This window comes from Lissotriton helveticus, chromosome 3_1, assembly GCF_964261635.1.
Source record: "Lissotriton helveticus chromosome 3_1, aLisHel1.1, whole genome shotgun sequence".
In the NCBI taxonomy this organism is placed as follows: Eukaryota; Metazoa; Chordata; class Amphibia; order Caudata; family Salamandridae; genus Lissotriton; species Lissotriton helveticus.
This window is the reverse complement of record NC_136061.1, coordinates 1812808637-1812821369: the sequence shown is the minus strand read 5'-3', so window position 1 is coordinate 1812821369 and position 12733 is coordinate 1812808637. Positions and strand designations below refer to the sequence as shown.

The 12733-nt window shown below is 47.7% G+C and overlaps 1 protein-coding gene across 2 annotated transcripts in view; it reads left to right on the top strand.

Annotated features, from left to right (window-relative positions):
- MACO1 (macoilin 1) overlaps positions 1-12733 on the top strand; it is a 349950-nt gene that overhangs the window by 224650 nt on the left and 112567 nt on the right. For both annotated transcript variants that reach the window (XM_078682713.1, XM_078682714.1), the window contains exon 8: positions 3543-3725. In XM_078682713.1, coding sequence (XP_078538839.1) covers positions 3543-3725 — 183 coding nt within the window. The remainder of the gene's footprint in view (positions 1-3542; positions 3726-12733) is intronic.

Genomic DNA, 12733 nt, shown 5'->3' with positions numbered 1-12733 from the left:
AAGAAAGTGTTCCCTCCTGTCAGGCTTCCTTCGCCTTCGTGGGACTTGAATGTGGTGCTGTCCAGGTTGATGAAGGAGCCTTTTGAACCTATTCATAAGGCTTCGTTGCAGCACCTGTCCTGGAAGGCGGCGTTCCTCGTGGCCATTACATCGGCCCTCAGGGTGAGTGAAATTCAGGCGTTGTGTTGCCAAGAACCTTATACTGTATTTCATGCTGCTAAGGTTGTTATGCGTACTCACCCTAAGTTTCTTCCCAAGGTTGTTTCTGATTTTCATATCAACCAGACTATAACTTTACCTACGTTCTTTCAGAATCCTTCATCTCCAGCGGAAAGGTCTTTGCATTCCCTGGATGTTAGGAGGGTGTTGAAATTTTATCTGGATAAAACCGAAGATATTCGTAGGTCAGACCAATTGTTCATCAATTATGGATCAGTCAGGACAGGTCTTGCTACCTCTAAACAGTCCATCTCGAGGTGGATTGTGTCCTGCATACAATTGTGTTACTACAAAGCTAATAAGACCTTAGGGGGCAAACCTAAGGCTCATTCCACCAGGGGCAAAGCTGCCACGACAGCTATGCTTCGTAATGTTCCCATTGCAGAAATCTGCAAGGCGGCCACTTGGAAGTCGGTCCATACCTTTGCTAAGCATTACTGCCTGGACTCTGATGCCAGGGCAGACGCTCAGGTTGGGCAGGCTTCGCTGCGGAATCTGTTCGCACAATAGTGGCGTTATTTCGTCTTTCTCCACCGCCGCTTGGTGTGGGGATGGGCTTGCCATTCTATTCACTAGATTATGACTATACACAGAGATCCCCTACTACAGAAGGAGTAGTTTCTGTCCTGTAACTCCAGTTCTGTAGTAGGGGTATCTCTGTTATAGTCATAAGCGCCCGCCCTCCTCCCCGGTGGAGAGAGACATTCATGTACGGAATGCTACAGGTCTGGCGTGTTACGCCTTCAAAAAGAACTGAAAGTAACTGGGACCTGCAGTGCATTCTGGGATACTGTGAAGTTCTGGAAAGTTCTCTTAAAGGCACAGTATCCTGTTCTGAGCCACATAATGGCAGCCTATGGGGCTTGTCTGTCCAGGTCCTCCTCTCTATCATTCCAGAGGGTTTTTGCTGTTTAAGCAAGGGAAATCTGTACAGACTTTGCTGTTTTGTGGATTTTTTTGGTGGAATTTCTAGTTGAAGTACTGGACAGTGTAGCCTTTTTAGGCTGCATTATCTGTCTTTAAATTCTCTCTTAAGTGTCTGTGCATTTCTGCATTTTTCGACACTCTAAGAGATTACTTTTTGATTGCTCCGGGGTCCACGCACATGGGCGGGACTATTCACTAGATTATGACTATAACAGAGATACCCCTACTACAGAACTGGAGTTACAGGACAGAAACTACTCCTTACCTTGTGATATGGTCCAATATTGCCCTGGAGGCATCAAGGGGTTGTGGCGACAACTTACTCCATTAAGCTGAAGGCTGAGGGATTTGTTTGTTATCGAATCCCTAAGATGGCAAAATAGGACCACATTGCCCGTTTTTTCTTTTATGTGTTTATGTTCGGGTTAGCCAGCTTGAAAACTTTGCTTTCATCAAAGTACATCTAAGAATGGCCACTGATTGGACTTGGAATATTCAAGGTTTGTTTACCTTTCACAAACAATTGGTTGATAAAACAGAGGACAGTGATGAGAGCCAATGGATTTGTGATTCCAACATTTGCTGCATAATTATGAATTTGGTACATAATTTGCAGATTTCACACAAAAAAATGCTTCTTGTTCAAATGGCTAAAAATGATACTGGCAAAGAATATGCTGCATTTTGTGCTGCATAATTTGGATATCCTGGTCATATAATTGTGCCCTCCATGCTGCTTACTTACATTTTTAGCCAAGGTTTCTTCAAGGGTGCTGCTGTATCAATAGATAATCTAACACCTAAAAAACGTCTACAGTGACTCAGTTAAGCTACTGATATAACCTTAATTCCCATCCATACCATGAAATATGAAACCTTAAGTGAAGATGAGATTTGGTAAGACTTTGCTTGAGTGTGAGAGTTTTATTATGTTTGCGTCCGAAACTAAATCACTTGGTAACTTGTTAGTTTGTCACTATAGCTATTGTTAGTAAATAAAAATGTGACATTGAAGATTTATTATTCCTATCGTGTGACATCTACATTTTTAAATGATTATTTCGTTACATTGAATTTGTGCTTGGCATTTGATGGTGGTATTTACCTTATTTTCCTTCTTAAAGTGTCAATCCCTCATTGTGTCAACATAAATCACATTATCAGTGACAACATTCATGTAATTTGGTATGTTTTGTGAAATCCTGTGTGAGGTTATAAAGCCCATTGGAGGAGTTTAGGTTACCTCATTACTTTAACTAGTATCCTTTGTGGCAAAGTGTTCTTGATTCGGTCTCTACTCTATTGCCCTCTGCTAACGGTAGCTATTGTTTTCATTGAATTTCAAAGTTTTTTTTAATTATTTTTTTTATTTTGATGATCTCCCAATACTGCTGAGCCTGCTGTACACAACTACAACAAAGTGCACCATTTACTAGGCACAGGTTGTTGACCGAGCCACACTATGCACTCAGTCCTTCTTCCCTGTAGACATGGCACATGACGTTCTGCTGTGTTTTCCAGTCTTCAAATTCACTCTACCCAGCTTTCGTCCATGTGTTGCGATATAGGGCACAGGATGTGGCCTTGGGTCATGCCTTGCACTAAGTCGATGCCGCCATGCCCACTGTACAGATCCTTGGGTCATATTTGGTCGCCCATCGGTGCAGGGCTTTTGGCCACGCTTAGCGGCAAATGCGGGCTGGGTGTGCCCTACACCTTCTTTTCAGTATTCATTTAATTTCTTTTTTAATTGAACTGGCAATTTGAATTTTTGAACAGCAGTGGCTTCTGAGTCTTGCTGCTGTTTCAAGATCAATAGAATCCCTTTTAAAATGAAGAGCATTCTCAAACTGGTTAAAACATTTCAATTATTTTAAGGCAGTCGTTCTCACCTTAATCCACAGCGTGTAGTATCTTTAAAATTGAGTATCACCTCCCCATACCACAACTGCTTTAACGGAAGATCCAACAGAGTGTGGGGGGATTACAACACTGCACCCCCCACCCTTTTCAATAAAAAGCTTTGGTGCTTGAAGGAGCTCTGCTGTCCAGCAGATAGAATTTACATGGGAAATGTTGTGAAGCTCCTGAGCTGCCTTAATTGATCCAATAATGCTGCTGGACACTAAATTTGAATGACTGAAAATTCATTACCAACCCTGGATACTTGTGATGCCTGTCACAGAGCTCTTGTTTTAGTCTTCTGCAGGAGCTTTTACATAGCCTTCTTCTAATGATGTAGTATCTTTCTGCTGAATCTGCCTAGTAGACTGTACCTTGTCGTTTTCCAATTCATGCACCTGCCCCTCGGCCAGTATTAGTTGCATAATCTACATGCGCACATTCAGCTGTTGAGTGTGTCTCATCCCAGTTAATGTATTTCTATTTCTTTGCAGATTACACAGTGCAGTTCAAATGAAACAAAAAGACAAGCAGACCATCAGTCAATTAGAGAAAAAACTGAAAGCTGAACAAGAAGCGCGAGCATTTGTAGAAAAACAACTACTAGAAGAAAAAAAAAGAAAAAAATTGGAAGACGCCACTACTGCTCGTGCAGTTGCAATAGCTGCTGCATCAAGGTATAAAACACATATTTTAAAAAAAGTCTTTATTTATGTGAATAATATATCCTGTCCCCCTGCCATGCAATGTTTAACAGTTCCACATAAACTCAAGCAGTGCAAGAAGCATTTGAGACTTGTCAATGACTTGTTGTTTGAGTCCTTCTTTTGAAGTGAAATTTGGACCTAGATGTGGATATAACTCCGTCACTTAAAGTGAATCACCTGCACAAGGCATGCCAACACATTTTAGAGTGACTCACTCAAACAATACAGAACACAAAATATCAGTATGAAGTATAGCACATATTGTGTTCCCTGAAACAATGTAAATGTGCAAATGCACAACTAAATTTGTTCGAGGTACCGTGGGCTTTTTCAGCTTTCTTTTCCTTTAACAGGAAATGTCCAGGTTGGTGGTTAGCCGAGAGGATTTTTCATTGTAAAGTATTCTTAGAGTGGAAGTCTTGTTATTTTTTCTTTGTGAAACCATAAATACTCCCTTGATAAAAATAGCTGTGATGCAAATATGTTTTTTTTATGTACACATACTTATTTTCGATTTGTTTGCCTTCTGATTTCTCCATTGATGAATATATATTGTGTGATTGTGAAATCAGTTCACAGAGGGTGATTGTACTTTTATTGACAAAGACACTATTGGAAAACGTTTATGTCGGTCCTTTATCCATGTGCCTTTCTGCTGAAAGATCAAGTCAGGATCAGGTGTGTGACTCATGCTGCTCTTCTAAGCCACCTAAAAGAGATGACCAGACTTTGTTCTGCTTTCTCCTTCTGAGGCCTGACTGAGACCCCATCAATGTTCAGTGTAAGCCTTCAGATGAACGCCTATCATTTCTGCTCTCTGTGTATCTTTGAAGGGAACTGCTCTTTGATGTAATCTTCCTGTCAGTGTTGTGAAGTCCTTTTGTGCTGGTATCTCTACTCTAAACCTTTTTCACATGGACTCGCACCATAGACATGGAGATGATCAAGCAGTAGCAGCACCCCTCCCCACATCCCCCGCGCCTTGAGACCCTCCGTGGTGAGTAGTGCCCTCTACAAATATACTGATTGATTGATTGATTGATCAACACTTTAGTCTTCGATATTGTGAGCCAGGCTGCCAAAGTAAAGAGCCTTTGCAAGTATCCTTCCCAGTCAAAATAATGTTGACTAAGAATACAGACGGGCATGGGTCTAGATTGATTGGCAGTGCTGTGTAAAGGCACTCTATTTGTCACTGCTGAGAGCTACACTGTCATAAATGTAAAGCAGAGACATCTGCATTTGTCTCTTATAGTTTCTGACCTGATACAGGAAATGGCACAGTGCCCAGCATTAAACAAAATGTAAGTGTGTGAAACATTGCTGTTTCCTGATCCCATCGTACACTCATTCGCGAAAGGTGAGCTACACACCTTACAATATTGCAAGAGTGAGGCTTACATAATGACTCTAAGTTAAGGCTGGAGCCTGCTGTGGGGATCTTTTCATCAGTGTCTTGTGGAACATTGCAGATTTGTCCCTCCACATAAACATATTGGTGCTGATAGTGGATGTTTCTGGCCCTAAAAGCCTTTATAAAGTGTTGGATCCATGTAGGAATGGTCCTCCCTAAAGCCCTCTTCTACATTTGTATGCAAGGTAGTACTTATTCCCCCCATGGATTGCTGATATTAGAAATGTGAGGGTGGGCTGTCGTCCAGGGCATGTTCCTGCTGAGGTCCAACAAAGCAGGGATTGACAACCAGAGAACAGACAGCCTGAGTAGGTGATTTCACACCCAGATGATTGGGAACTTCATCTGGAATTTCTCAGCTCCATGTTTGAAGGATGAGGGCACCCAGGCTTTGCTGTTGCAAACAGGTGACCATGTGGCTAGTCAGAGGCCCCTAATGAATTGGGAAAGGGTGGTGGACAAGAAGATCACTTAGAGATGGGCTTTCCTGTATCCTTTTTCTTATACACTTCTGAATCTAGATGTTCGAGGCATGTGGGCTGCTAAATTCATATCTTAGCATTAGATCGCCGCCTAGTGTTGGGCTCGGATGATTGCACATTGTTGTCCTGGAAGAGTCTTCGAAGTATCCTGAGATAGGTGGCTCCTCCCCTGGACTACAGTGCGCATGGGCATCGGCTCCATCCCCAGATTGTTTTTTTCCGCCATTGGGTTCGGATGTGGTTTCGACGTCTTACTGTCGGAACCAAGTAAAACTATCTTTTACCGGCCAAAAGGCCTCGATTTTCTTGCGTCGGTATTGTCTGCGCTCGGTCTCGAGTCTTCCGTCTCTTGAAGCCGGAATAAGCGGAGTTTTCTTCGCTTTCTAAACTTTGAGGCCTTCTCATCGCGACACGACAGCAAGCCTTTACGGACATGGAGCGGAGCCCGTTCAAGTACTGCCCGCTCTGTGGGTCTAAGTACCCACACATCGATCTACACCCTGTGTGTAACAAGTGCCTTTCACCGGACCACGACGACGGCAAGTGCAAGGCCTGTGCACAGTTCCGCTCCAAGAAAACTCTCAAGCTTCGGCGCGCGGTGCGCTTGGAAGCTAGGCAAGCGGCCCCGGATCCGGAGAACATCTTCGGCGACCCGGAAGAAGAGGTCCAGGGTCACCTTCTACAAATCTCCCCCTCACAGTCGGAGGTCGAGGCGGATCCGGGTGACGACGACGGAGTCGCGGGTCCGGTCCTCGAGTACGTCGAAGAGGTAGGAGACGACGATGAAATTTATGGGGCCGCGGCGGACAGCTCTGCGGACGAGCTCTGCCCCGAAAGTTTCGAGGACGACCGGGACACGGGATCGCCTGTCGGCCTTACCCTGGACCCGTTGCCGCAAGCCACAGCCCCGCCTTCAGGCCCGGCTTCGGACTCACTTGCTGGGCACGATGTTTCGAAACCGAAACTGAAACCGTCGGGGTCGTCAACACCTAAAATGGCCGACCCGAAATCGAAACTGAAACCAAAGGACTCGAGTGTTCCTAAGATGGCTGCCGTGCCTGTGAAGAAATCGGTGCCCGTCACCCCGTCGGCTCCGTCGACCTCCGGTCCGCAGAAGCCGAGGAAGTCGGTCGATTCCGACGCTCCGAAATCGAAGCCGACGCCCGATGAAGGGGCCCCCAAGAAAGATGGTCGGCTCGGATCAACGGCTCCGGCGCCGTCCAAGCCCGCCAAGGTCGGCTCCAAAGAGGCTACGCCCAAGAAGTCGGCGCCCCGGCCTCAAGATTCGGAGGACCCGAAGAAGGTTTCCGCGCCCAAACCGCACAAGGCCCGCGAGGGCGTCGGATCCGAGGGACCGCTCAAAGCATCCTTGTCGGCGACAAAACCAACTGGCAGTGTACCGTCCCCTATTGCGGAGTCACTGCAGAGAATCAGGGAGAAGGCCCTTGCTCCATCGGCTCCGATGCCATCACCGCAGCCGCAAAAGGACGCTCCGGCTAAGCCTTCGGGGAAACTCCTTTTTCTCTTGCCACCTAAGGAGGCGCCGAAAGCGTTTTCGACGAAATCGGCTCCGAAGCAGGTTTCCTCACTGCCAGACCCTCTTCCACGTCGTGTACTCGAATCGGTGGACGATTCAGAGCATTTCATCGATGCTGCCACCGGCAAGCTGACCCTCTATAAACGGAAGATCACTTCGGAGCCGGTGGACCCCTACGTCATCCCGTTGAAGAAGAAGAGGGTGCCCCTTGACGCCGTAGGCCTCACGGAGCCGATTCAGCCTCCTCCAAGACGGAGCCCTACTCCCTCCCCAGAACACTCTGTGGGTGAGGAAGATGATGAGGATGAACAGTACAATTTCCCCATCGATGACCCTGATGTACAACCAGATTCATACGACGACTCTGGTGACCAAAACACCCAGGGGGCGGGCCAAGACCCGCAGACCTTTAATGCACGTGCATCCCCGACTGAGGACTCAGCAGGATTTCATGCACTAATTGAACGGGCGGCGGCCAATCATGATGTGGACATGCATGCCGACCCGGTTGAGGAAGACTTCCTTTTTGACACCTTTGCCATATCTGAGAGGACAGTAAAAACACTTCCTATGCTGAAAGGTGTTCTCAAACATGCTGGAGACATTTTTAAGGAGCCTACGAGGGCTAGAGTGGTCAACCCTCGCATTGAAAAGAAGTACAGGCCTGCTCCTGCGGACCCCGTCTACATCCGGGGACAGTTGCCACTGGACTCTCTTGTGGTTGCCAATGCCAGGAAACGTGCCAACTCCCAGACAACGGGTGAAGCTCCTCCCCCGGACAAGGAGTCCAAAGTGCTTGAGGCAGGAGGCAAAAGAGTGGCTGCACAGGCGGCAAACTTTTGGCGCATCGCAAATACACAGGCGCTCCTGGCGCGTTATGATAGGGCGCACTACGACACCCTAGAACAAATTATACAACACCTGCCCCCACAGTTCCAAGAAGGCACCAAGATGCTTATTGAGGAAGGGAAGCTAATATCAAACGCAGCCATCAAGTGTGCACTTGACGCTGCGGACACAGCTGCTAGGGCTATCAACACTAGCGTTATGCTGAGAAGACAAGCCTGGCTCCGCATCTCAGGGTTCAAGCAGGATATTCAGACGACAATTCTGAATCAGCCGGTCAATCCTGATAGTCTGTTTGGTCCGGATGTTGACACCACCTTAGAGAAGATAAAGAAGGACACGGAAACTGCTAAATCTATGGGGGCTCTGCAGTCCCAACAGTTTCGTGGCGGCAATTTTCGTCGCTCAGGTGCACGTGGAGTCACCAGAGGACAGATGGGTCAACAATCCCAGTTCTCCAAAGGTGGGGCGCAAGCCTCGTTCACTAAGCAGACCAAGGGAGGTTATAGGAACAACAGCAACAGAGGTCGCGGCAGAGGAAACAACAGCTCCCGCACCTCTACTCCGAGCAAACAGTGACTCTCTGTCACTGCCCCCCGACCACCTAACACCTGTCGGGGGGAGACTGCAGCAGTTCCTGCCCGTCTGGAGAAACATCACCACAGACAGGTGGGTGCGACAGTTAGTTCAGTATGGTTATTGCCTAGAGTTGAAGTCCACTCCACCCAACATCCCACCAAGGCAAAGGCCTATGTCCGCAGAGCACTTGCACTTATTGCAGCAGGAAGTAGTGGCGATGCTGCAAAAAGGCGCAATCGAGCTCGTGCCGGTGGGGGAGGAAGGCACAGGGGTATATTCCCTGTACTTCCTTATTCCAAAGAAGGACGGTTCTCTCAGGCCCATTCTCGATCTACGTCCCCTCAACCTGTACATACTATCGGAACATTTCCACATGCTTACACTGCAGCAGATTCTTCCCTTGCTAAACCAGGGAGACTTCTTAGCAACCTTAGATCTCAAGGATGCTTATTTCCATATTCCACTACACCCGTCACACAGGAAATATCTCAGGTTCACTATTCAAGGCAGGCACTACCAGTTCAAAGTCCTACCCTTCGGAGTCACAACAGCCCCGAGGGTGTTCACCAAGTGTCTAGCGACAGTGGCGGCGCACCTCAGGAGGCAGAATATCCATGTCTACCCCTACCTAGACGACTGGCTCGTACAAGCCAAGTCGGAGCAACAGTGCGCCGCAGACATGTCGACTACAATTCGCCTGCTTCACGATCTGGGTTTCTCCCTGAACTACCCAAAATCGCATCTCCAGCCGGCACATGTCCGGCAGTTCCTGGGTGCTACGATCAACACCCTGACAGCCATGGCTCAGCCAAACCAAGTCAGAATCGACAGCATTCAGTCGCTGATCCAACGATTCAGACCACAACACTCCCTGCCAGCGAGAGTGTTCATGCAGTTGATAGGCATGATGGCCTCCTGCATCTTCATAGTCCCTCACGCACGGTTGCATATGCGCCCGCTCCAGGAGTGCTTAGCGAATCAGTGGACACAGGCTCGTGGGCAATTGACAGACCTAGTGTTGGTTACCAGTCGGGCATACGACTCTCTGCATTGGTGGACTCCACACAACCTTTGCAAGGGCCGACTGTTCCAAGAGCCTGTGCCGCAGATTATCCTGACAACGGACGCATCTCTCCAGGGATGGGGAGCTCATGTGCTCACTTACACAGTGCAGGGACTATGGACGACGCAGCAACAAAAGATGCACATCAACTATCTGGAACTGATGGCAATCTTCATGGCGCTCAAGTCCTTCATTGTACATCTGAGCAACAAGGTCGTGCTAGTCCGGACGGACAACATGACCGCGATGTACTACATTCAAAAGCAGGGAGGCACCCACTCGCCACAGCTGTCTCATCTGGCTCAGAGCATGTGGAAGTGGGCCATTCAGAGGAACATCTTCCTCATGGCAGAACACCTCCCGGGCAAGGACAATCAGATGGCGGATCTGCTCAGCAGATACAGCCATCAGATGCACGAGTGGGAGATACACCCTTCTGTTCTCCACCCGTTCTTCCAAAAGTGGGGTCATCCGGAGATAGACCTGTTCGCAACAAAGGAGAACGCAAAATGCCGACTCTTTGCCGCCAGGTTCCCTCACCCACAATCGCAGGGGAATGCGATATGGATGAACTGGTCAGGCAAATTTGCATACGCTTTTCCGCCAGCCCCTCTAATACCGCTGGTCGCAAGAAAGCTAAGGCAGCACTCCATGACTCTCGTCCTGGTTGCTCCAACGTGGGCGCGCCAAGCTTGGTACACCACGTTCCTCGAACTCTCGGTGGTGCCGCATCAAAGACTGCGCCTCACACCCAGTCTTTTGACGCAGAACCATGGAGACATTCAGCATCCAGATCCACGACAGCTCAACCTGGCGATCTGGCTCCTGAAGTCCTAGAGTTTGGATACCTTAACCTACCTCCAGAATGCATGAGTATCATCAAGGAGGCGAGGAAACCTACTACTAGAGCATGCTATGCTGCTAAGTGGAAGCGTTTTGTCATCTACTGTACGTCCAATGACATCAACCCGCTAGATGCATCTATTCCCAACATCATCTGTTATCTGTTACATCTCTACAAGTGCAATCTGGCGTACACTTCCATTAGGATACATCTCTCAGCCATAGCGGCTTATCTTCAGAACAGGCAGCACCTCTCTGTCTTCAGGGTGCCCGCCATTAAAGCCTTCCTTGAAGGTCTGAAGAGAGTCATTCCCCCAAGAACTCCACCAGCTCCGGTGTGGAACCTCAACGTCGTTCTCACCAGACTGATGGGGCCACCATTTGAGCCACTGCACTCGTGTGAGCTCCAATTCCTTACGTGGAAAGTGGCCTTTCTGATAGCTATTACGTCTCTGAGGCGTGTCAGTGAGCTGCAAGCGCTCACCATACAAGAGCCGTTCATTCAAATTCACCCAAATAGGGTGGTGCTACGCACTAACCCTAAATTCCTTCCTAAGGTGGTGTCACAGTTTCATCTTAATCAAACTATTGACTTGCCAGCATTCTTTCAAAACCCGCAAACGGTGGCGGAAAGAATGCTCCATACCTTAGATGTACGGAGGGCGTTGATGTACTACATAGACAGAACACAACCCTTTAGAAAGACAAAACAACTCTTTGTTGCCTTCGCACCACAACACAAAGGCAACCCAATTTCTAAAGCAGGGATAGCCAGGTGGATTGTTAAGTGCATCCAGATATGTTATCAGAAAGCCAAGCGCACTTTAACAATACCCCCCAGAGCGCACTCCACACGCAAACTGGGGGCATCCATGGCTTTCCTAGGGAACATTCCTTTAGAGGATATTTGCAGAGCAGCCACGTGGGTCACACCACATACCTTCACAAAACACTACTGTGTTGATGTGCATTCCAAGCAGCAAGCAGCTGTAGGACAGGCTGTTCTCAAGACACTTTTTCAGGTTTCTGCAGCTGGCACGGGCAACCGCCGCTGATGGAGGGACTGCTATGTATTCTATGCTAAGATATGAATTTAGCAGCCCACATGCCTCGAACTGAATATGCTACTTACCAGTATGCATCTGTTCTTGGCATGTAGGGCTGCTAACATTCATATCGCCCGCCCTCCTCCCCGGTGCCTGTCGCAGCTGCAGATATACTATTGTATTTATTCATTAGCATGGACATCCTTTACACTTTCACTCCATCTCCTGCCACAATGGCGAAAAACAATCTGGGGATGGAGCCGATGCCCATGCGCACTGTAGTCCAGGGGAGGAGCCACCTATCTCAGGATACTTCGAAGACTCTTCCAGGACAACAATGTGCAATCATCCGAGCCCAACACTAGGCGGCGATCTAATGCTAAGATATGAATGTTAGCAGCCCTACATGCCAAGAACAGATGCATACTGGTAAGTAGCATATTCAATCCTTTAACCACCATCCCATCCCTGACTTTTGGTGACCCTTTTGTGGTGGTCCCATTTAGGCCTTGCAAGGTCTACTCATTTAGAGAGAGGCTTTCCTTTACTATTTTCCTCATACACCTCTGAATCCAGAAATCCTTTCACCACCATCCCATTCCTGACTTTTGGTGACCCTTGAATCATGATGGTCCTAGTTTGGCCTTGCAAAGTCAGGTTCTTAGACTGCCCACTATCTTTTCAGGAGCACACATTCACCTTCACCAGAGAAAGGACCTCCTGCCTATGGGAAAAGGAAGAATGTATCACCCCTCACTACCATTGCTCAGATGGAGTGCCTGTTTCCTAAAGAGTTGGCTTTGGATCACTTTAGCTTCCCTTCATAGAACATGGTTCTTCTGAATGAGAGCTTTCTGCCACCAGAGCGTAGTATGGAAGCACATGACTTAAGTTATTGGATCCTGCTTTTCCCATTTCACACCTGCTCTTGCTTGGTGGATGATTCTTTCCTTTCAGAGCTATCTTGACGAATCCCGCAACCAGGTTGATGCCCAGTTCTTTGTGTGGAGTTCTATAGAACATTTTTGTACAAGTTTATATCACTCTTTGCTGCTTTTTCTCTCTCTCATCTTTTTATTTATATATGTATATATATTATATATATTTGTTTGGGGGGGGTCTGTGTGATGGATTTGAAAGGGGAGTCTGGCATGGGAGTAGGGTAGTC